This window comes from Tasmannia lanceolata, unplaced genomic scaffold (genome assembly GCF_043159265.1).
Source record: "Tasmannia lanceolata isolate RefF3 unplaced genomic scaffold, GAP_Taslan_0.1 ptg000008l, whole genome shotgun sequence".
Classification (NCBI taxonomy): domain Eukaryota; kingdom Viridiplantae; phylum Streptophyta; class Magnoliopsida; order Canellales; family Winteraceae; genus Tasmannia; species Tasmannia lanceolata.
In genome coordinates, this window is record NW_027518685.1 from 3,413,733 (window position 1) to 3,439,820 (window position 26,088).

Here is a 26,088-nt window from a genome sequence, read left to right on the forward strand (position 1 = left end):
TTTTATTGGACCCTACCGAATTGTGAAAAGGATTGGGGCAAGAGCTTATAAATTGAAGTTGCCTTCTAATTTGGAGCGGATGCATGATGTTTTTCATGTATAGATGCTTCGATTGTATCATCCCGACCCTTCACATGTTTTGGCCGAGGATGATGTCGAGCTTCAAGAAGATTGGTCTTTTTCTGAAGGACCTGTGAAGATTTTAGATCGAGAAGAGCGAGCTTTGCGAAATAAGACGATTTCGTTGGTCAAGGTTCTTTGGCGACATCATGGCGTTGAAGAAGCAACTTGGGAGCGCGAATCGGAAATCTTGAAGAAATATCCGCATTTGCTCGGAGGTATATTCCTTACTTCTCATTTATAATCTGTTGTATAATAATCGGTTGTTTTCGGTTTACCCTATGAGAGAGATCTAATTTCGAGGACGAAATTCCTCTAAGGGGGGTAGAGTGTAACAACCCTAAAAAAAAAAAAAAAAAAAAAAAAAATATATAAAACTCGGAATTCCGAGAATAATTCTCGGAACTCCGAGAACTACTGGAGAGATCTCGGAACTCCGAGAAAATAACCTCGGAATTCCGAGAAATCGGACAGTAGTTTTGGAATCCGGTTCTCGGAACTCCGAGAGCATTTCTCGGAACTCCGAGAATTCTCGGAACTCCGAGAAAATGCCTCGGAACTCCGAGAACGTCGCGGATTGAGAATTCGAGAGTTTCCAAACTCTCTATGAAGTGCCGATTTCCATCTTTTTTTGGTAAGTTAACACCCAAACAAACCCTAGAAAGATTCATGACCATATATATACACTATCTTAACCTAATGTTCTTCAGAAATCAAAACCCTAAAACCTAAGGAGAATAGGAAAAGGAGAATTCAAGGAAAGGGAGAAGAAGGAAGGGCTTTCAACTCCAAGATCCATCAAGCTTCATTCAATTCTCTCCATTCAAGTAATCAATCACATCAATCAAACCAATCCATTCAAAGGCAAAGGCAAGATTTCGGATTATGTTTTGTAATCTACACTATAACTAGAGTTCTTGAAAATTTAGATAAAACCTCTTATGTTTTTGTTTCTTGATTCTTGAATCCAATTCATGGCTTTCATTGAAAACCCACAACCCTATAATGGAGATGATTTAAAGGCCATAGTTTCTTATACCCTTGATACCATTTCCCTCGTACCCAAAAAGGGGCGAGAAGGTCAAAAGAACTACGTGAACTCCTCGTACAAAAACAGTGCGAAAGGTATCTTCGTACAAAAACAGTTCGAAGGTTATAATTCTACATGGGTATCATTGTGTATAGAAATTAATGGGGAAGGAAAGGGAAGAGCATAGTCTCTAAACGATTTTAGAACCTTAGATTCTAATGACTAGAGCAATAGTTTCTAATGAACAATCATATTTAACAAGGAGTCCTATTTTGCAAATTCAAAGGTGTTATTAGAAAAACCTCTATATTATTGCTTATTGTTGCACCAAATACCATGTCTTTCTTGATATGCTAAATTTCTTTGATATGTCTCTAATATGAGATGATTATATCTTTACATCTTCAATTGCCTAAGTTAAGTTTTATTACTCTGCATAACCGTTATTCTTGCATCCTGACCTTTAAAACTTTTCAACAGACTTTAATGGCGAAAATCCAGAAAACCAGCAAATCGATCAAAACGAAGGAGCATTTGCTGATGAGATGACCTAGGCAATGGGATGGGGAGAGATGGCATAGTTTAGGCAGTTATTTATTTCTGTTAGTTTTCTTTCCAAAGTCCTTTGGGGCATGGATATTAATTTGGCAAATTTGTGGAGTTATTATTGAAAGTATTGGAATAAAATTCTCTTCCCTTATTTTTGTCTCTATTTCATTAAATAAATGATTTGTTTTTAACTAAGACTTCCGCTGTATGAAAGAATGAATGTGTTTTGTGCCTCTTTTATTTTTTTTTGAGAGGCGTAGCAATCCGGATTTTTGGGGCTCGTTTGCTCTGTTTTATAAAGAGCTAGCCTCAGAATTGCCTCAAAATTTAGCCTGAGAATCCGGGTCGTTACAGAGGTGGTATCAGTGCCTATCTAGGTTAGTCAGTGAGGAACCTAGTGCGAGTCTGGGTATATGTCTAAGGTTGGGTAGTTGAACCTAATTAACTAAAGTACAACCTAACCATAATTTACATGATCATAATTAAATTAAGTAAATTAGAATTTTTATGAACTAACAATTGTGTGTTCTTTTGACAGATGGATCAAAGAGAGTTGTGAGGTAATGCTAGGAGAGGTCGTGGTGATGCCCATGTTGGTGAAGGAGCAGATCCTTTACTCATGATTGCTGATCTCCTTAGAGGTCAAGCTCAGGCACAGGCTGCTAACCAAGCAGCTAATCAGGCCGCTTTGCAGAACATTGCAACCACTCTAGCAGCTCGCCATGCGCCTGCAGCAGATCCGACTAAGCTGCACAGGCAATTCAGGGACTACAGGCCATCGGAGTTTACAGGAGTGGGAGACCCTTTGGTTGCAGACCACTGGATTTTGGAAGTGGAAGGAATTTTTGAAGTGATGGAGTGCAGTGATATTTAGAAAATCCGTTTGGCTACCTTTTTACTAAAGGACCAAGCAGGAGTGTGGTGGAGATCCTTACTGCAAAATTATCCTTATGCTAAGAATGAGACGTGGACCGAATTCAAAGTACGGTTCAACAACCAATTCTTTCCTAACCATGTTAAGAGGGAATTGGCATCTCAGTTTGCGTCTCTGAAGCAGGGATCTTTGACTGTGGCTCAGTATGGAGCCAAGTTTAGGCAGTTGTCGAGGTATGCACCTGGCTATGCCTCTACAGAGGAGGATAAAGTTTCGAAGTTTGTTGACAACCTTCGCCCATCTCTTATGGCGAAAGTTGTTCTTCATGAACCTCAGACTTTGGTAGAAGCTTGCGCGAAAGCCGAGATGGCTGAGCGTAGTGAGAAAGTGATTATGGCCGCCAGAATGCCGCCATCAGGGAGCAGGAATCAAGTGCCGCCGCCTAAGAGACAGAGAATGGAAGATGGAGTTCCTGCAAGGGTTCCTTGTGCTATTTGCGGAAAATTTCATGCTGGAAGGTGTTGGAAGACGATGAATGTCTGCCACAACTGTGGAGACCCGAGTCACAAGATTTTGGAGTATCCTAAGCCTACATTTAGGGACATGAGACCTCAAAGGCAGCAGCAGAATTTTCAGCCAGCAATGAATCAGGGGAACCGAATTAATAATAATCAGCAGCAGCAGAAACCCCCAGCGCAGCAGCAGCAGCAGAATCAGTGGAAAGGGTATCAGAATCGCCAGCAGAATCCGGAGAAGAGTGCATCTCAAGCACCTGTCAACCGAGTCTATGCGCTTAATCAACAAGACGCTGATGCCTCCGACGCAGTCATTGAAGGTCAGCTTTTTGTTAATAATACATCTGTGCATATTCTTGTAGATTCTGGCTCTACCTTGTCATTCATATCGCCAATTTTTGCGAAGGAACTGAATTTGACCCCTATTACTCTAAATTTCCCTTTGAGAATTATTACTCCTTTAGGAGATGATGTAATTACAAATTTAGTGTGTAAGTGATGTATTATAAAGATAGGTGGTAGAGAGCTTTTGGCTGATTTAGTGCTATTGGAGATGAACGATTTTAGAGTTATCCTTGGTATGGATTGGCTAGCAGCTTATCATGCTAATGTGGATTGCTTTCATAAAATCGTGAAATTTGCAATTCCTGGAGAAGAAGAAATCGTTTTTGAGGGAGTGAAGCGCCCTATGAAGAAGATTAAAGTAATTGCAGCTGTGAAAGCTCAGAAGTTGATCAATAAAGGATGTGAATGCTTTCTGGCTTTCATGGAGAAGGAAGAAGTCGGTATTGAGTTGTCTGTTTCAGACATCCCTGTGGTGAGGGAGTTTCTGGATGTCTTTCCAGAAGACTTTGAATTACCTCCCCACCGAGAGATCGACTTTACTATCGATCTTGTGCCAGGGACCGAGCCTATTTCTAAAACACCTTACAGAATGGCCCCGGCTGAATTGAAAGAATTGAAGGAGCAGTTATCAGAATTGTTGGAGAAGGGATTTGTTAGACCCAGTTCATCCCCATGGGGAGCTCCTGTGCTATTTGTGAAGAAGAAGGATGGTAGTCTTCGCTTGTGCATTGACTACAGGCAGTTGAATAAGGTGACTATCAAGAATCGTTATCCTCTTCCTCGGATAGACGATCTCTTTGACCAGTTGCAAGGAGCTACTCATTTCTCGAAGATTGATTTGAGATCTGGATATCATCAGTTGCGTATCAGAGACGAGGACATTTCAAAGTCAGCTTTTCGTACTCGATACGGTCACTATGAATTTGTCGTAATGCCGTTTGGATTGACAAATGCACCAGCCATATTTATGGACTTGATGAATAGAGTATTCAAGCCATTTTTGGATCAGTTCGTGGTGGTATTCATAGATGACATCCTTATTTACTCGAAATCTGAAGAGGAGCATGCTAAGCATTTGGGACTTGCATTGGAGACTTTGAGAAAGAATAAGTTGTATGCAAAATTCTCTAAATGTGAGTTTTGGCTCGAGCGTGTTACATTTTTGGGTCATGTGATATCAAAAGAAGGAATTGAAGTGGATCCTACTAAGATTCAAGCAGTTACTTCTTGGAAGCAGCCTACCAATGTTACTGAGATCAGAAGTTTCTTGGGTCTGGCCGGATATTACAGGAAGTTTGTTGAAGGCTTTTCAATTTTAGCTGGACCTTTGACTAAATTGACCAGGAAGAATGTTAAATATGTTTGGAATGAAGAATGTGAAAGCAGTTTTCAAGAATTGAAGAAAATATTGACATCAGCTCCAGTCTTGATACTTCCTACCGCAGAAGGAGATTTTGTGGTGTATAGTGATGCATCATTTCGAGGTTTGGGTTGCGTGCTCATGCAATCAGGCAAGGTCATTGCCTATGGTTCGAGGCAGTTGAAGAAGCACGAAGTGAATTACCCAACTCATGATCTGGAATTAGCAGCAGTGGTTTTCGCTTTGAGGATATGGCGACACTACTTGTATGGTGTCAAGTTTGAGGTTTTTACAGATCATAAGAGCCTCAAGTATCTTTTTGATCAGAAAGAGCTGAATATGAGACAGAGAAGATGGGTTGAATTTTTGAAGGATTATGACTTCACCTTGAGTTATCATCCAGGCAAGGCTAATGTAGTGGCTGACGCTCTTAGCCGACAAGAACACCCTATGATGGCCTGTTTGATGATGGAAGAATGGGAATTGCTTGAGCGGTTCAGAGATTTAGATTTGGGAACTTGCGAAATTGGCGATAAATCCTTTATTGCTAATATTCGAGTTCGGTCGAATATCATAGAAACTGTTAAAGCAGCTCAGATAGATGATGAAGGAATTTTGAAATTAAAGGCTGAAGTTGATTCTAAACCAAAGTTTTCAGTAGGAGAGGATGGATGTTTGTTCTTTAAAGACAGAATTTGTGTGCCAGCTAAGGAAGAAATCAGAAGGGACATTTTGGATGAGGCACATAAGTCTCGTTACACCATCCATCCAGGTAACACAAAGATGTACCAAGACTTGAAGAGGAATCTTTGGTGGAGTGGAATGAAAAGGGACATTGCTGAGTATGTTTCTAAATGCCTAACTTGTCAGAAAGTAAAGGCAGAGCATCCGAAACCTAGAGGTACATTGGACCCTTTGGAGATTCCCATGTGGAAATGGGATAGCTTGTCCATGGATTTTATCATGGGTTTACCCAAATCGAAGAGCAATTGTGATGGTATCTGGGTGATTGTGGACCGTCTTTCTAAATCGGCTCATTTCATTCCGATTAAGAAAGATTGGAAGTTGGAAAAGCTTGCTGAAACATATGTGGCTCAGATCGTTAGGTATCATGGTGTGCCCTCGACCATAATCTCTGACCGAGACTCTCGTTTCACTTCGGGATTCTGGAAGAGCTTACATTCTGCTTTGGGTTCGAAGTTGAGTTTCAGTACAGCATATCATCCTCAGACTGATGGTCAGACTGAAAGGGTAAATCAGATCCTTGAAGATTTGTTGAGAGCTTGTGTTCTAGATTTTGGTGGAGATTGGGAGAAGCATTTGCCTCTATGTGAATTTGCTTACAACAACAGCTACCAGCAGAGTATTCAGATGGCTCCATTCGAAGCTCTATATGGCCGTGCCTGCAGATCACCTTTGTGCTGGGCTGAAGTTGGTGAGAAGCAATTGCTTGGACCAAAGTTGGTTCGAGAGTCGACTGAAAAAGTTGCATTGATTAAAGATCGTTTGAAGATCGCGCAGAGTCGACAGAAGAGTTATGCCGATCAGCGGAGGAGAGATTTAGAATTCGCTGAAGGCGATATGGTTTTTGTGAAGATTTCGCCGTTCAGGGCAGTAATGCGTTTTGGAAAGAAAGGGAAGTTGACTCCTCGTTTTATTGGACCCTACCGAATTGTGAAAAGGATTGGGGCAAGAGCTTATAAATTGAAGTTGCCTTCTAATTTGGAGCGGATGCATGATGTTTTTCATGTATAGATGCTTCGATTGTATCATCCCGACCCTTCACATGTTTTGGCCGAGGATGATGTCGAGCTTCAAGAAGATTGGTCTTTTTCTGAAGGACCTGTGAAGATTTTAGATCGAGAAGAGCGAGCTTTGCGAAATAAGACGATTTCGTTGGTCAAGGTTCTTTGGCGACATCATGGCGTTGAAGAAGCAACTTGGGAGCGCGAATCGGAAATCTTGAAGAAATATCCGCATTTGCTCGGAGGTATATTCCTTACTTCTCATTTATAATCTGTTGTATAATAATCGGTTGTTTTCGGTTTACCCTATGAGAGAGATCTAATTTCGAGGACGAAATTCCTCTAAGGGGGGTAGAGTGTAACAACCCTAAAAAAAAAAAAAAAAAAAAAAAAAATATATAAAACTCGGAATTCCGAGAATAATTCTCGGAACTCCGAGAACTACTGGAGAGATCTCGGAACTCCGAGAAAATAACCTCGGAATTCCGAGAAATCGGACAGTAGTTTTGGAATCCGGTTCTCGGAACTCCGAGAGCATTTCTCGGAACTCCGAGAATTCTCGGAACTCCGAGAAAATGCCTCGGAACTCCGAGAACGTCGCGGATTGAGAATTCGAGAGTTTCCAAACTCTCTATGAAGTGCCGATTTCCATCTTTTTTTGGTAAGTTAACACCCAAACAAACCCTAGAAAGATTCATGACCATATATATACACTATCTTAACCTAATGTTCTTCAGAAATCAAAACCCTAAAACCTAAGGAGAATAGGAAAAGGAGAATTCAAGGAAAGGGAGAAGAAGGAAGGGCTTTCAACTCCAAGATCCATCAAGCTTCATTCAATTCTCTCCATTCAAGTAATCAATCACATCAATCAAACCAATCCATTCAAAGGCAAAGGCAAGATTTCGGATTATGTTTTGTAATCTACACTATAACTAGAGTTCTTGAAAATTTAGATAAAACCTCTTATGTTTTTGTTTCTTGATTCTTGAATCCAATTCATGGCTTTCATTGAAAACCCACAACCCTATAATGGAGATGATTTAAAGGCCATAGTTTCTTATACCCTTGATACCATTTCCCTCGTACCCAAAAAGGGGCGAGAAGGTCAAAAGAACTACGTGAACTCCTCGTACAAAAACAGTGCGAAAGGTATCTTCGTACAAAAACAGTTCGAAGGTTATAATTCTACATGGGTATCATTGTGTATAGAAATTAATGGGGAAGGAAAGGGAAGAGCATAGTCTCTAAACGATTTTAGAACCTTAGATTCTAATGACTAGAGCAATAGTTTCTAATGAACAATCATATTTAACAAGGAGTCCTATTTTGCAAATTCAAAGGTGTTATTAGAAAAACCTCTATATTATTGCTTATTGTTGCACCAAATACCATGTCTTTCTTGATATGCTAAATTTCTTTGATATGTCTCTAATATGAGATGATTATATCTTTACATCTTCAATTGCCTAAGTTAAGTTTTATTACTCTGCATAACCGTTATTCTTGCATCCTGACCTTTAAAACTTTTCAACAGACTTTAATGGCGAAAATCCAGAAAACCAGCAAATCGATCAAAACGAAGGAGCATTTGCTGATGAGATGACCTAGGCAATGGGATGGGGAGAGATGGCATAGTTTAGGCAGTTATTTATTTCTGTTAGTTTTCTTTCCAAAGTCCTTTGGGGCATGGATATTAATTTGGCAAATTTGTGGAGTTATTATTGAAAGTATTGGAATAAAATTCTCTTCCCTTATTTTTGTCTCTATTTCATTAAATAAATGATTTGTTTTTAACTAAGACTTCCGCTGTATGAAAGAATGAATGTGTTTTGTGCCTCTTTTATTTTTTTTTGAGAGGCGTAGCAATCCGGATTTTTGGGGCTCGTTTGCTCTGTTTTATAAAGAGCTAGCCTCAGAATTGCCTCAAAATTTAGCCTGAGAATCCGGGTCGTTACATGAAGCATGTGATCAATCTACGGACAATAACATGGCAGAATTCAAGTCTATTGAACTAAATCACAAAACCTTAATCTAGAAAACTGACTGTTTAACTTTAACGTCAATCTAACAAATCACGATACCATAAAAACAAGAATTTTAAGCACGTAAGAGACATGACTAGAATAAAAAAAAATTTCAAGTCAATTAACAGGAAAACAAAATAGAAACTAAATTTTTTTCTCTGCATTACCCAAAACTCCACATCACTAATACGGCCTGGGGATAAACAGGTAGGCGAGCGTATTAAATACACCTATATTATAGTTTACTCAAAAATGAACATTTTCAAAAAATCAAGGTAAGAACAACCTGTCCAGACTAAAATTAATATTATAAAGCCAAAGTAACAGGATTCCATCTATTTCTTTCTAAATTTATTGATAAACTACTCCAAATGATTCTACAAATAAGGTTACATCATTTGACACATTAAATAATTGCAATCGAAAACTCTTTTTGAACATACAAATGTCCAGAAGAAAACTCCTTTTTCCTGCTGTATAAATATACAATATTATAAAATCAAACATATGCAAGAAAATGATTCAATCTTGATTTAAAGCCAATTCAACAAATTAAGCCATTACATTTAGATTTTTTTTTTTTACCCGTCTATCATTAAAGTTCAGTTGAAAAGCAAAATTATTTTTGAAAACCATCTCATGCTCATTGACAGCCCTCTAAAATTTTCCTTAGCAATAGATCCTTTTTGAAACACACTTCAGGGATTTAAGCTTTCAAACCAAATCCACTAAAATCTCCCAAATACTATAACTGGAGCCCATATGTATAGAATAAAATAGAATAAAAAAATTAGCAAATAAAATGACAACATTTTAAAATGAGGACTATAAAATCAGAAATTGGGGGGAATCAACAAGAAACACAAAATTTAAAAATAAAAATAAAAAATTCCGAGAGGAATTAGAGTTTCATTGGTATGAACATTACAAATCAAGATTAAACTAAAAATCACATTCAAGATATTAATCCTCTTTTTTTTCAAATCAGGATTATATACTGAAAAATAAAAAATAAAAAATAAAAAATTTAACCAGAGCATGTATGAAATTTACATCCTTTAAAGAAATTCCTTTTCTCAGAAAGCTAAAATCAACATCAAATTATGTAATTATAACAAGAAATTTTAAAATGAAAGAGTTACCTTCTTCTTCAACAAGATTAAACTGAGGATCGCTTTGCAATTACCGAATATAATGATCAGTGTTGAACTTGTGATGAAATATTTGTTTTATTTACAAGGACAAAATCAATCTCACAAATCAATCGAGCTAATTATCCTTCTTTATTAGAAAATGACAATAACAGAGGTAGATTCAACCAATCAAGCTAACAGATCTTAAGGTTTTTGAAAAGAAAACAAAGGAAATGATGAAATTTTAGGATTTCTCAATAGAAAACAGAGCATATCTTGTATTACAGATTCTGATAGAACAACAAAACCCAGAATTTGATAAAGAAAGGCTTGCCGGATAAGAAAAGAGTAGGTTACAACTCCGGCGAGATAAAAAACTAGATTCTAGCTTATGTATATATATATTTTATTTATTTATTTATTTATTTTTTTGATCAAACAAAATATAACTTATTCAGAGAAACAGAAATTCTATCATTTAATAAATATTCATTCATCACACAGCACAACAGAGGATTAAACTCAAGAGTAAGAAACTAAAAAATAAATAAATATAAATACCTTTAGGATAGATCCTCTTACTTTTCCTCTCTTTCTAATCTCAGATAATCTGAATTTCTTTCACTTCCGCTCGGATCTGAGCCCTTTGACTTTTTTTTTTTTTTTTTAGATCTAAGATCTATGATCTGAGATCTCTCTCTCTAGCTGGAAAATATTTCACCAGAAGCCGACCGGAGTATTGCCGGATTCTAGCCGGAAAAGAAGGGAAAGCAAAATTAGGGTTTCAACTTGAAAATTTTATGTATACTCTCCCTCTCCTTTTCCTTCTGCAGATCTAAGGCTTTCACAACCAGATCTATAGTTTTGAAGACCTAGATCTAAGAAAAATGAGAGCTCCAAGTAGGGTTTCAGCTTTTTGAAATTTTAAACAAAAGAGAAGATCTGCAACAGATTCGTATATGAGAATAGTAGATGAAGAATGAAAAGAAAAGAAGGTAAAAAAAAATAGTCGGCCGGAGCTGATCGGAGCTGACCGGAGCATGAGCCGGAGAAGATGAAAAAAAAGTTTGGGTTTGGGGAAAACTCTCGCTCTTTTGTCTCTCTGAAATGAATTTTTTTTTCTCTTCCTCCCTTTTTTTAATGAGAAAACTGATATTTAAAGAAAATTTCAATGGTTAATATTCGCACTCCAAGAATGATGAGCGCGCGGATTTGCGCAAAAATTGATGGGCGCACGCCCGACTCGCGTCCTATTCGGACCTTGGTCGCCCTCCTCCAGGATAATTCACCCCCCTCTTTTGAACTTGCACTACGACTTCGCCCGGGTTCGTTTGCTAGGCAAACACACTCGGAATTCAATGAAATTTTGCAGGGGCCTTAGCGGAACCCTAAGCTAGCTCGGGGTGAAATTTGGGACCCTAGTTGATTGATTTGGTTGGGTTTTTGTTCAAACATGGGAGGCTCAAGGTACGGTCAAAATGGGGTGTCTACAGCTACCCCAATAGTTCATTCTACCTCTCAATTGGATGATATCTTTACAAAAGTAACAATTCGAGCAACCTTTCATGATGTCTTGGGCATGCTGGGCATGTGCAACATCTATGCATCAGCTTGAGGAGATGTAGAAGAATTAGTGGTACTAGTGGGGTCCCTATATGCATTTCGTGGGGTTTATTGGGGATTTATATGTTACTAAGGGAATTGTTGGAATTTTCCCTTGCATTATGAAATGTAATCAGCCGACCCCAACTAGTTTGGGACAAAGGCTTAGTTGAGTTGAGATTATGAAATATAATCACTTAAGTCCACTTAAGTGATTCAAGTGCAGTGCCTCTTTAGGTTTTGCCACATGCAAAAGAAATAAAATTTTTGGGTTGGGCTCTCCAACCATATGAACAATTTTTCTCTCCATGGACATAGTTTGAAACTAACAAGTAACGAAAAGATGAAAAAAAATGACTTATTTATGATAAGTTAGGAAGCAGATGAATTATAAAAAGCTTCCCCTATAAATCTATAATTCGGTTAGCTTAAACAGTTCCAACATTGTGACTGAATGTATATAAAGTGCGTGGTCTAATCAATGCATGTACATAGCCATTCTTAGAACTCTAAAGTTGTTCTATTTCAAAACAGAATACAAGACAATGATTTTAAGGATTTTAGCTGTTTGCACGAATTTTCCTAACTACTATTCCTAAAGATATTTAATCTTGCCTCACCATAATGTTATCTTGGTTAAATAGCATAAAAACGTGGAGAGATTAAAAAAAAAAGGAAACACAAATTTGAAAAACGAGGAAACGAGATTCAGGAATTCCGGGAAGACTCGAGAGGTATAATCATTATTACAGGCAACAGGTTACAGATTGAGAATGACTTCCTAACATGAGAAACATGAATAGGTAAGCCAAAAAAATAAACCACAGGAATGGTGAAAAAGAAAAGGCTTACAGAGGCAAAATCACTTTAAATCTGTATACCTAGTGGTGACATTATCAGTATTATGACTGATAACGATGGCAAAATCGCCCGACGCCCGGATCACACGCCCCATCTTGGTGCTAGGGTTAGGGTTAGGGTTAGGGTTTGAAAATGAGGAAGGAAGAAGCCAACAGCTAGTAAACGAATAAGAAGATTTCTATTTGCCCACGAAAAGCGCAGTATTTAGAAAGGCTACTGATGTTGGCAGTACCGTGTTTTAATAATTGCACAAACTCAGCTTGTCTTTTCTCCTTTTAATGTGCACTTTTTGGATCTGTTATAACCTTTGACTATTATAGCTGTTTAAAAAAGAAAAAGACAATCTGAGTTTGCGCAAATATTAAAACATGGTAGTGCCAACATCAGTAGCCTTTAGAAAGGAAAATGATATATTCACTTGGGACAGCACCCTCAAAGACTAGTGTAGAAAAAGTAGAGGTGCAACTCGGTCCGGTTGGATCAGGTTAAGATCAGGATAAGGCCAACCCTAGTCCAATCCGAAACAAGCATTCCCTCAACCCTAACCCGACCCAACTCGAGCCTCTGGCTGAGGATGGTCAACCTGATCCCAACATGCCTCTAAATCTCTCAACCCTAACCCAACCCATCTAACCTAAAGTCAGATTGTGTCTGAGTTCACCATAACCCAAAGAAAATCAACATAAAATTAGAGGATAGAGGTCGGGTTCGGCTAAGATCATGTTGAACCCGTCGGGTTCATGTTGAGACCGACCCAAGTTGCACCCTGTAAAAAAGTAATCATAAATACACCAGAGAGGGCCGTCTCAAGTAAGAAGGGTCTATTACATCACTTCCCATTTAGAAAACCCTCATTTCTATTTTAATGACGTAGTTGCTCCTTATTAAGATCAACTATCGACATGATCGGGGCCGTTTGGATACGCGGATTTTAGAATCCAAGTTTTTAGTTTGAAAACAGTGTAAAAGAGGGTTAGAGAGAAGAGCAGAAGAGGACCAACCGTCGTTTTTGACTCATTTTTTACTTCTCTCCCTTTTTTCCATCAGCAAGAGAGTAAGAACTCCTCCCATATTTCCAGGTTTTAGGAATCATAGGATGTAGGAGAGATTTTTAGAACCTGGTTTTCTTGCTTAAAATCCAAGAAACGCTGCCAGGACAGCATCCAGCAGCTTGATTCATACCCTCTTTTATACTGTTTTCAAACTAAAAAACCTGAATTCTAAAATCCGCGTATCCAAACGGCCCCTTTTATTGACAATAACGTCCTAAGGAACGCTTCTATAATCTATAGGGCGGAAGCTCATTGTAGTTGTAGCACAATACGTCGCCCGCATATTGGGTCCCACCTTTGATTGATCTGAACCGTTTATTTGATATACTTTGCATTTGTTCTTTTTTTTTTTTTGGTTCATAGGAGATCCAAAGCAAGGGTTATCAAATGAACGGTTCAGATCAGTCAAAGGTGGGACCCACTATCTGTAGTGCAGCAGTGGGGTGCTACACTTTATTATAATGAGTCTCACTCACCCATTGCAAGTTTGGGCGTGAAAAATGTAACGAACGTTAGGCTTTACAAGGGACAGGGGCGAAGGTGCGGCATCGCAAGCTAATTATGATAGATGTCTTGCATTCTATTGGTAATTGATTACTATTGGATACTCTGAATATTAGTGACCTCAGCATTTACGTTCTCTGTTTGGATGTACTTGATATAGAAATAGAAGGAAAGGAAAATAGATTCACATTTCTTTACATTGCTTTTCCTCTTGAATTAAGAGGAAAGTCGAACAGTAAAAAAGCTGTCACATGACTAGTAGAAAAGACAACCAAACAATGCCTCCTATGTCCTTTTACTTTGTTTTAGTTATTTTAGATTTTTCATTGGCTGCTACAATTCGGAAGGGTACAAATAAGGTGTGGTGGTGGAGGTTTCCTGAGAGGCCACATCTCCATGAAGCTCACTTCTCTTTTTCCTATTTGTTACCTTGTTTTTTTGTTAAGCACATCCAACCAACAGTAGTATGCAACACATCTCCGTTGGATGTTTATAAGTCGTAGGTGTAGTAGGTAATGGTTAGATGATTAGTATTAGTAATTAGTTTAAATCAACGGTCTAGATTGAGTCCTAGTTAAAGAAGAGAATTAAGGTGTTAATATATACCTATGTGCAAGAAATGTTTTCAAGGCTTCGACAATTTATTTTATTAAATAAAATTTCCAAATTTCTCCAAGAGAAAGTGCTGGTTTTATCTTGTTCTACGTGGATTCGTTAAACACCCTTCTTGGATTCCAAGGTTATTCTGATTGGTGTTGAAATTGATCAACCTTGACTCATTCTTTGCGCTTCCGGCTACTCCATTTTCAAGAAAGGAAAGGAGGTGGAAAAATTAGGTCCCCAAAAATTAGCAATTGGAACTTGGACACGGCTCTGATGACCACATGCTCAACATGAACACATGAGAAACACATTCACAAATAGGAGAATTTATATGATGGGTGGCCGTGAAAACACGTGAAGTCTAAAAAAAAGTAGGTACGGTCCACTTTTTTGATGATCCAAACCGTTCATCTACTTGGGCAAAACGAAAACAGGTTGTGCCCCAAAAAATTGTTTCCATAGGATGATCATAACCCTCCGATCTGAACTGATCTGAATATGGAGATTTCCAAAAATCATTTATGGAATCTTCTATAGATCGGAGGGTTAGGATCATCCTATGGAGATGATTTATAAGGCACAACCTATTTACGTTGTGCCCAAACAGATGAACGGTTTGGATCATAAAAAAAGTGGGCCGTACCTGCTTTTTTTAGACTTCACGTGTTTTCACGGCCACCCATCATATAAATTCTCCTATTTGTGATTGTGTTTCTCATGTGTTCGTGTTGAGCATGTGGTCATCAGAGCCGTGTCCAAGTTCCAATTGCTAATTTTTGGGGACCTAATTTTTCCACCTCCTTTCCTTACTTGGAAATGGAGTAGCCGGAAGCTGGGTATTTTGGCTAATTTTCAACTTATTATTACAATTTACCATGAATTAAATTAGATTTGGAGAAAATGATTTCTTGGTGGACCCAAGTAGATTGATTGCCCTGGAAAAACAATTTCTCCGCTGGATGTTCCATGATAGGGTTGGACATATTATAAGTACTAGGCTTTTATGCAACTTGAGAAATAATTAGGGTTTTTTCTTGTGGCTATTGCAGAAGCTTAACCTAGTTAGTAAAAACAAAGTGAGTTAGACCATTGTCAAAATATATTAGACCCCTTTGTAAAAAAGTATGTATGTGAGCTAGTACCACAATCAACCTAGTTAGTAAAGATAGAATATGTTCTGTTTGCTTTTTCGTTGGCACATAACCCAATGTTCGTACGAGGGCCACCTGCTTGACGATAGCATGTGACCATACTGAGGCTAAATGTCGGATTAAATAGAAGTGGCTTCAGTGGAGTACGATGTCTCCACCACACATTCCGATGAAGGCATCTCTCGCGTGTGCACGTTTATCATGTGCTTACGATAGTGTTGCAACTCGGGTATAGTTGGGTCAGGTTGAGGCCAACCATAGTCCAACCCTAAATAGCATTCCCTCAACCTAACCCAACCCAATCTGAGCCTCGGGTGAGAATGGTCAAACCTAATCCAACCTGCCCCTAAATCTCTCAACCCTAACCTGCCCCGTCTAATGCATTTTTTCCAAATCGATTCGGGTTGGGTTTGGGTTAGACACTAGCAACAATATTGTGGTTGGCTTTTCCCAACCCAGTCTGAGGAAAGTCAACCCAACCTGAACCGAAATCGGGTTGAACCCATCGGGGGTTCTGGTTGAGCCCAACCCAATTCTCTTTTATTTTTGAGCCCAAACCAAGTTGCACCCCTAGCTTAGGCATCTCTCAGCGTGTGCTTGTTTCTCCCTTGTGACATGCCCTCTGTTTGTCATGTGTTAAGCGCCTTTTACTTTTTTTTTTACTTATTTGGGAGCTGACTTTAGACCCTCCCCTAGGCTCGTGCAACTCGTTGGGGATTATAGTAGCCAATGAAAATTATAAAACAATCAAGACCATCTGTGGCCCAACTCAGTGATATCCGAGATTGAAACAGGAAGTCACGAACAAAGAAAAATTGACAAGCAACGTTTTCTAACCAAAGTCCACAACCTGAGGTTTTGGAATAGCGCACTTCCCAATTGAGTCCGGGTTCTAAACAGATGAACGGTTTGGATCATCAAAAATGTGGGCCGTACCTACTTTTTTAGACTTCACGTGTTTTCACGGCAACCCATCATATAAATTCTCCACGATATCAAAATGTGTATATCGTGCTACTATTATTACAATATCATGCTTTTGGTAAAACGTCTCCATCTGTGTTCACATTGGATGGAGAATTCTTCTTAGTAGTCCAAAATCATTTTTCGTACGGGTCACATGCTAACTTCATGCGGTCACTGAGCTTGTGTATCTAAGAGCGTTAAATCTAATTTTGCCCCTCCCTAATCTCCCTAACCCGTCCCGAAAGAATCTCAAAGCATTAATAGTAGCGAAGATTTGCTAAGGACCATGGCAGAAGTCATTTCGCAGGCCGGCTATCAACAGGTTTTGTCTTATTCATTTAATTCATATGAGGTGGCTGCTCTCTAAATGCAACAGCTGCCCCGCGAAATGCCTTCTCCAATGGTCCCTCGTAAATCCCATAATAGGAGGAAATTTTCCTCCCTCCCTAAAAAAATCTCTGAGCATTGATAAGCGGTATATTTTCCCTAAGGCTCTGTTCACTTGTTTTCCCGGGAAAGGAAAAGAAAAGGTTTCTCGGGAATCTGACGTGGCATTATGAAAAGAAATCCAGGAAAACTGTGTAGGAAAATGTTTCCCACCCCTGTTCACGTGCGCAGGAATTGTGCAGGAAAAGGTTTCCCGAGAAATTGCTTGCCCACCTTTTTTCACTAGCTTTCCGGGAAAGCAAATCCAACCAAAATAGTGGGATTTGGTTTTCCACACTTGTGAGAAAAGAGACATTTCCACATCATTTTTGGCAATTTCCATTTCATTATTTGACATTTTTCACCTAGGTTTGTTACTTTCTCAGGAAAGCAAGTGAACACCAGAATTCTGTCTTGTCAAGGAAAAATGAGGCTGTTTTTCAAGGATTTGCTTTCCCGTGAACCCAAGTGAACAGAGCCAAAGGGAAAATGTTGAAAACAGTTGACCCCTACGCCTCTAGTCATTTACCACAACCCTAACCTACGTCTCTCTCTCAAACACCGAAATTTCCCACATATACCACGATACATTTCCTGGCCTCACATTGTTTGGCCAATCCATCTAGAAGGATCCATGGAGATGATCGTAAATATTTGATTAATGGGTTTCTAACCATCTAAGCGACTGGGGACTTTGAAATTAGCAATAGTCCCTTACGTAGACACCCCTTGCTAACCTGAATATTGACAAACGACTTCCCTCGGTTTGGTTACAAATGAAATCTTGAGATTACCAGGGTAATTAGTGTTTGATTATATATTCTTGGCCTCTTCCAGACAAAACCCAAGCAAAAAATTAAACAACGAAGTGGGTTTTTGCTTAGATTTCTTTGGGGGGTGGGTGGGGGGGGGGGGGGGGGGGGAGAGAGAGAGAGATTTGCTAGGTCCATCGCAATAGGCATTTCACGGCTGGTCTGTTGCATTTTAGACCAGCCACCCCGTGAATGAAGACAACAGCTTTTGTCTCCATTAACGAGGTGGCTGGTCTGACGTGCGACAGACCTGCTGCGAAATGCCTTTTGCGATGGACGCTGGCAATGCCCTTCTTGGGGATGATGCTTTTTGTCTATTTCTTTCCCTTCTCACTCTATATTGGTAATGACACGCCCTACCACTACCCTACAAGGTTGACAACCAATTGGAAACCCATCTTGGTTCTTATTTTAGTAGTATTCAATGTCGTGTGCATGGTTTAAAATTTCGGTTTCGGTAACCGTTTCAGACCCCACCGAAAACCAAAATTTCGGTCCGATTCCAAAATTTCGGCCGAAATTTTGGAAAACACTTTTTAAAAATAAATAAATAATGGCATTTAATCGAAATTTCGGTCCGAAATCTGGTAAATGGCGAAAAATGAAATTTCGGAAAATTTCGGTTTCGGTCCCCACCGAAATCCGAAATTTTGGATTTTAGTCGAAATTTAAAACTATGGTTGTGTGAGAGTATGGGGCCCGCATCATGGGCTGGACCCCACATTATATCCCATCTACTGATCTCTTTCCAAAGCCCATAGCTCAAAGCCCTATAACACTTTTAAAGAGAATGCCATTTCCTATTCACCTGTTCCCATTCCCAAACATTTAGTCTTTTCACCTACTAAATGCTAATCCTTTCTTACCCGTCCTTTTACCCGCCAAATGTTCCTATTTCTTACCGGTCCTTTCATCTCCCAAAATAATAGGTAAGTACAAAATCAAGGATGAGTATGTGGCTGTGAAAACACCCATGCCAAACTACGAAAAGAAGTACTTTCAGATTATATCACATTGTCCACAGATAAAGTGACTTGGACGCATGTAAGTTCTGTTCGGGTGTGGGCGAACCGATTGGATGCAAGTCTTTTTCCCCTTTCATTGCTCGTTTATCACCACAAGCTGCTCTACCGTCCAGAAACAGTGGCCTCCCTACCTCAAGTATATAAGTGCACTTGGTGTTTCATCTTTCACTCACAACTTCATCTTTGTTCATCTAACAAAGAAAAGAAGAATTAGAACCCCTAATTGAGTATTTCTTACTAGTCTCTAAACTAGTAGCTTTCCCACTAGCTTTCATGGCTTTCCCCCTTGAATTTTGTCCTTCAACCCCATCTCCCACAACTGTATCAAGTGAAACCCAAAGGACCAAAGGCCCTTACATGTGCATTGCTCATCATCAAAGTTCAACCCATGACAACAGTTTGGCCTCTACACCATCTAACACTTACCTGGTAAGGCCACCATTACTCTTTTAGATTTAGATGAGATAATACACTTTATTTTATTTTTGGTTTTATTGTCCTTACTCTTCCATGTTTGATGATGAAAATGTTTAATATTCTGTTCTGTTTTCACTAACATTGTCACTCAAATAGGATGGCCTCCGCATCAAACAAATGGAGAAAGTGAAGAAAGTACGGCTTATGCTACGCGAAGCCGGTAACACGTTGGAGGGTATGATTATGATCGATTCTCTGCAACGCTTGGGCATCGATTACCACTTCCAGGAAGAGATCGAAGCCATTCTAGATTTCCATCATCGGAGTCTTGATGTTAGTACTGGTTTTACACATCGTAGCTTGTACGAAGTTGCGCTTTGCTTCCGATTGTTGCGCCAACATGGGCACTATGTATCCGCAGGTGGGTACTTCTATTGACATATCAGTATATCACTAAAATTATAGTTAAAGATGAGAGATCAGTTGGATATTTTCAAAATGTGTTTATTTTTAAAATATAAAAAATGGGTAAAAGTCTTTTGATTCAAGAGAAACTTGATTTATGAAAGGGTGCTTTTTTTTATATTTAAAAAATACTTATTTTAAATGAAAGTGTGTCTTTCGGTGAAAGTGGGTACTTCATATCCTTTTACTTCCTATAAAAGAAGGCTTTATTCTTCCTTGTCCCTTTCAGTTCCAACTAAGTGGGGGCATACTAGTTCGGTATTGGACTTTATTTCCATGTGGCCACTTGCAATAGTGGGGAAATAAACGTCTATAACATAAAGCTTTAATAGGCTTGCCTTGCCTAATTTATTTTTATTTTTTACCTCATTCCATTTGTCCCTATGTTTCCTAATTTGAACATTTGCATCTTCGTAATTTGATCATTCATCATGCCAATTAGTTTCAACTAGATCTCCTACTGACTACTCTCATGGAACAGATGTGTTTAAGAACTTCAAAGACAAGGAGGGGACATTTGGCCAATACGTAGGTAAAGACATAAGGGGAATGATGGGTTTATATGAAGCTTCACACCTCAGAATAGATGGTGATGATATCCTTGATGAAGCTTATGACTTCACCAGCAAGCACCTTAAGGCTTCGATGACAGTTATGGAACCTGACCTCACGGACCTAGTAAGACATACCTTGGAGCATCCCTTTCACATGACATTGCCAAGGTTCAATGCCAACTACTACCTCAAAAACTACCAAGGAGACAATGGGAGGACAGGAGTCTTACAAGAACTAGCAAAATTGGATTTCAACATCGTTCAGTCCTTGCATCAAGGAGAGCTTAGAGCCATTCTAAAGTAAGTAATTCTGTTACCAATTGAATTTTACTTCAGACTAATATCGGACTTTCTAACTTAATGACTTCTCCTTCCAAATTCAGGTGGTGGAAAGACCTGGGTTTGTCAAAGGAATTATGTTTTGTTAGAGACCAACCAGTGAAATGGTTCATGTGGCCCATGGCAATGCTCTCACACCCTCAATTCTCAAAGTACAGAGTCGACCTCACAAAACCCATATCGCTCGTTTACATAATTGATGACATTTTCGATGTCTATGGGACACTTGATGACCTCATCCTCTTCACAGAAGCAGTCAATAGGTGAGTAAGAAAAAACCCAATTTTCTTTCTGCTTCTAAGAATTAAAAAATATGTATATTATAGAGTGAGATTCAACAAATTACAGATGGGAAGTCACTGAGATTGAGCAGCTACCGAGATACATGAAGATATGCTTCATGGCTCTATATAACATCAGTAATGAGATTTCAGACAAGATTCAGATGGAACATGGATGGAATCCCCTACAATCTCTGAGAAAATCAGTATATTAATTACCACATGAATTGAATTTCTTACTGTCATTAATGGTGAAATTAAGTCACAAATTCTAACAACTGAACCATATTTCCTTGTCTAATTAACCAGTGGGGGAAGCTATGCAATGCATTCATGGTAGAGGCAAAATGGTTTCGGTCTAGACATATCCCAAAGACAGATGAGTACATGAGAAATGGAGTAATTAGTTCTGGAGTACCCCTTGTATTACTTCACATGCTTTTTCAGTTGGGAGAAGGGATGGCAAAAGAGAGTGTAGATAGTGTCGACGATATTCCAGGCCTCTTAAACTGGCCCGCAACCATTCTTCGGCTTTGGGACGATTTGGGAAGTGCAAAGGTACGATGATTAGTGGTGACAATTGATGCAATGATTTTGGTCTAGGGTAAAAATAGAAACAAAAAGGAAAATCCATGAAGTCAAAATAAAACATGAAAATCCATTGAAAAGGAATTCAAGGGTCCAATTTTTTATTTCAAGGAAAATTTCACCCTGATGGGAATTGCTATAAGCTTGATTTTTAGGCACCGACACACCATATAAATAGTCACTCTGACCCCACCCCTACCGTATTTTACTAAGCTTTTATTTTTTCAGGAATCTCTATTGAGCAACCCTTCATGTCCCATGTTTTTGTAACTACATAGACTCCTCATATTCTTTCTTTTTGGGTAAATCACTGTTACGTGCCAAAGAGTTGGAATAATTGCATGAAAATGCTAGTTGTTTTAAAAACTCGTATAAATGTTATTTTTGCAGAAATGAAAAAAGAATTCGAGGACGAAAATGCCCCTGGCTTCGACTAATTTTGGCTTCGAGTACCTACTTTAGCTTCGAGCAACTCATTTTTGGCTTCGAATAACTCATTTTTCGCTTCGAGTGCATATTTTGGCTTCAACGAACTTTTTTCGGCTTCAAGTAACATATTTTGGATTTGAGTAAACTGTTTTTCGCTTTGATTAAACATTTTTGACTTCAACTAACATATTTTTAGCTTCGACTATCTTTTTTTTTTAATCTTCGAGTAACTCATTTTTCGCTCCGAGTAACTCATTTTTCTCTTTGATAACCTTTTTTTGGCTTTGAATAACTTTTTTTTTTTTTGGCTTGAGTAACCTATTTGGATTCGAGTAACCTGTTTTTGGCTTCGACTAAGCATTTTTTACTTCAACTCACATATTTTTGGCTTCAACTAAGCATTTTTTGCTTCGAATAAGCAATTTTGGTTTTGACTAACATATTTTTGGCTTCGACTAGCTTATTTTGGCTTTGGAGAAGCAATTTTGGTTTCAACTAAGCATTTTTTGTTTCGAATAAGCAATTTTGGCTTTGACTAACCTATTTTTTGCCTCGACTAGCTTATTTTGGCTTTGACGAAGCAATTTTGGCTTCAACGAAGCTTGTTTAGGCTTCGAATAAGCATATTTGTAGAGCAGAGTGAATAGTGCCATTATCAAAATATGGTAGTGAGGATATCTCTGATTTTTTTAATTAACATCATGATATTTAGTAATTTTGTATAAAACGACAAAATTCAAAAAATTTCTCTAGATTTTGAATAATCATTGAGATATCTTCATATTATATCCTTACTGAGGAAAATATGACAAAAAATTAATGCCATTTTTTGAAGTGCTAATTATTTTTAAATGTAAATTTTTATATATTTGAAACATTTATAATATCTTGAGTAAACCCTTTCGGAGTTCCGGAGAAATTCCTGAATAACCCATTCGGATGCCACTAAAATAGAATAAAAAATTAGAAATTGGAGAAAGTGTATGATAGGGTTCTCAGGAGTGTTATGTGGTGGGTCCTTGAAAGGAAAAAAAGTGCCTAAATTTCTGAAAAAAAATTCTTCTTCAAAATTGAGAGACAGGCTGTATTTTTGTAATACAATTCCGTCATCAAACTAACAAATGTTTCCATGATATTTGAAGGATGAGAACCAAGACGGATATGATGGGTCATATGTAGAGTGCTACATGAAAGAAAATGGGAACTCTGCTTCCCTTGAAAATGCACGTGAAGCGGTGAAATATATGATATCCAATGCATGGAAGAAACTCAATGAGGAATGCCTCTGTTCAAATCAATTCTCTCCATGTTTCAAAGACGCCTCACTAAACGCTGCCAGAATGATCGAGGTCATGTACAGTTATGACCACAATCCACGCCTCCCAGCCCTTGAGCAGCTCTTCAATTCATTGTTCAACGAAAGCATCCCTTTAACCAGACCCTAAAAATGTATATGTGCTTGTATGCGACCATATATGTAAGGATACACCCTTATATATTTTTCTCGCATGGGAAGAAAGATGTACGAAGATAGTGGCAATACTCAGGGAAGGTTCCCGAATGGTTCTCTTGTTTCTATATTTATATCCTCGTTGTTCTTTTGCCTGCTAAATGCATTTTCAAACAAAGAATATCCAGTATCCACACTTACGTTTGCACCCATTTTTTAATTTCCCTTCGGAGTCAAAGCAAACTATACATGCCAGCAGTCACTTCTCTAGAAGATAAGGGCAAAAATTATTCTCCAACAAGGGAACATATGAAAGTTCAAAGCTAAAGTGGGTAGTTAATGCAAGTTCCCTCTCAAGGGTAGTGGTGAGTAGTTACTGTTAACTTACGAACTTCTCCAAAAGCTTAAGCTGTTGGAGAAAGGTGTTATTTATCTTTTATACTTTAACACTCCCCCGCACGTGTGGCCACCTTGGCAAACACGTGGCACATGTGGTCCCACTTTGGGCCCACCATCACATGTGGATTTTTTACTATCCGGGAGGTTTGAACTCGAGACCTTTGGCTCTGATACCATGATAACTTACCAACTTCTCCAAAACCTTAAGCTATTGGAGAAAGGTGTTATTTATCTTTTATACTTTAACAGTTACAACAAATCTCCACTCAAAGACATGGAGTAGTGGTGTGCAAGAAGGCTATAAAAAAATGACTACATGAGAAGAAGGCCAGGGTCCCAAAACCAACACAAAACATGTCTTAACCTTTATCTTTTATCATTTACTTTTCTTGCATTGTCATTTACTTTCCAGTAGTTGTAGGTTATCTCCTTGAATTAAAAAACCAACTGAATGGATTCATCTTCTCAGGTGATCAGCATTCCTCTTTGCCAAAACTCGGTGACATAATTTGCCAACAACCATGTTCGTTTCTAACAACCTTGTCCCAACTATACCATAATAGCCAACGAGGTCATCCATGGCAAATCGATGAGATCCTGACACTGTAAAACCAAATGAGAGCATGAACGATCCTAGTGGTGGTTTGCAGGTCGGCGATGGAATTGGTTTTTAGGGAACAATAATGGGAACTAGAACCAAAACCAACCTCGTACACCACCTCCAAATCCCCAGGCCAACCTTGGTGTTGCACTACTAGTTGAAAGCGGAGTGCAACTGGTGCCGTCCGATCCTAGGATAGGTTTGAACCAACCTCTCGTTCGAGATGACTTCATGCCCCAATACATCGGTCTGAATATAGATCAAGTTATGGAAAAGATACAATAGAAACTCGGTCCGATGTTCAAACAGATACATAGGCCGGTGTATAGGAAATCATACCCCGACTAGTATAATACCTACGACTCATACTCTTGGAAATTCAGGGTTCCTGAAGTTACCTTTTTTTCTGGGGAGAGCAATATGTCCCCCAAAGAGTATGTAGGCTAATTTATAGACCTTAAATTGTATGATTTGTCTTACCTATATCAGAGAGGTTATAGGTTATATGACTCAAAGCCAAGTCTAATTTATTTAAAGGTTGGTCTAGCATGACCATATTGTAATTCTGTCAAGCATGGCCGAGTTTGGTCTATTATGACTGTGCTGAGTTCGGTCTAGCATGACCAAGTTTGGTCTAGCATGAACGATTGCATTTTGGTCTTGCATGATCGAGTTCGGTCTAGCACGACCGATTGCAATTCTGTCTACTATGACCGAGTTCAATCGAGTACGGCCCATTTGTAGTTCGGTCTAGTATGACAAACTTCAATCTAGCATGACCGATTTCTAATTTGGTCTAGTATGACCGAGTTCGTTCTAATACGTCCAATTTATTAATAAGAAGAGGTTTTTCATGTAGTGCTATATGCCATTGGAAAGAGTCCGGTGTGTCCTACATGGGTATCAATCAATGAAGGTTCATTGGTCGATCGAAAACATCGCAAAAAGAAGCCATTTCGAGGGTCAAATTTGAGTCTGAAGTCAAAACTTAATATTTTTAGTATGCTTTCATCCTTTAGATTTAAGTGTTTTTAGCGCATATTGTCCCTTTATGTTAGAATTTGTTAAATTATTATTTTTTAGTGAGTTTTAGATAGGGTCATATTTTACTAATTTTTAGAAAGTCGAGTTTTACTATTTTACAAAACTTAGTTTTTTTGGTAAGTAAGCAAGTTGGGTTAAAGTTAGGAATCTTGGTTGGATTAGGAGTCTTTGATTCTTGTTTAAGTCATTATGAACGAAATGTAATGAATTGTTGTGCTTATTACCAGTGAAATTCTTAGAGAATTTTGTTCTCTCTCTCTCTCTTTTTTTAATGGATTCAAAGAACGCTTTTCATAGTTGAAGACAGTGATCTTCACCTCTTTCGTATGCACCCCGGGCTTGTCAGATCTCCTGTAGGTTGACATGGCAGTCGATATCCCGATCTTATTTTCCTCATCTTTTTAAGAGGAATAAGGGGTTAAGCTTCTAGCTCATTGGTAAAAGGCTTTGTCCCTCATTCACGAGCTCTAAGGTTCTATCCCATGTTACCTACCAAAAAACAAAAAAGAAAAAGCAAAGGGCGGCGGAATCCTCTCTCTCCCAATTTATATCAACATCCAATAAAAAAGGAAAACAGGAAAACAAAGTGAGTGCGATCATTATCAAAATATATTACACCCCTTTGTAAAAAAAGTACGTAAAAAAATTTCGGCCGAAATTTCAGAATTTCGAACTGAAATACCAAATTTCGGTGGGGTCCGAAATTGGTACCGAAACCGAAATTTAAAACCTTGCTATCAAGTGGTATCAGAGCAGCAACCACATCCCGTGTTCGAGTCACGGAATGGGCGACCTATGAAAATGGCTACCTAGGAAAAAGG

At 38.6% G+C, this 26,088-nt stretch overlaps 1 protein-coding gene across 1 annotated transcript; it reads left to right on the forward strand.

Annotated features, from left to right (window-relative positions):
• The first annotated feature begins 18,852 nt into the window (after positions 1–18,852).
• LOC143883960 ((3S,6E)-nerolidol synthase 1-like) lies at positions 18,853–23,419 on the forward strand. The gene is made up of 7 exons (XM_077387293.1): positions 18,853–19,129; positions 19,274–19,538; positions 20,064–20,436; positions 20,520–20,738; positions 20,824–20,962; positions 21,066–21,314; positions 22,916–23,419. Exons 1-7 carry the CDS (start codon positions 18,974–18,976, stop codon positions 23,216–23,218), a joined length of 1,704 nt encoding a protein of 567 aa, XP_077243408.1. The 5' UTR covers positions 18,853–18,973; the 3' UTR covers positions 23,219–23,419.
• Positions 23,420–26,088: the final 2,669 nt, after the last annotated feature.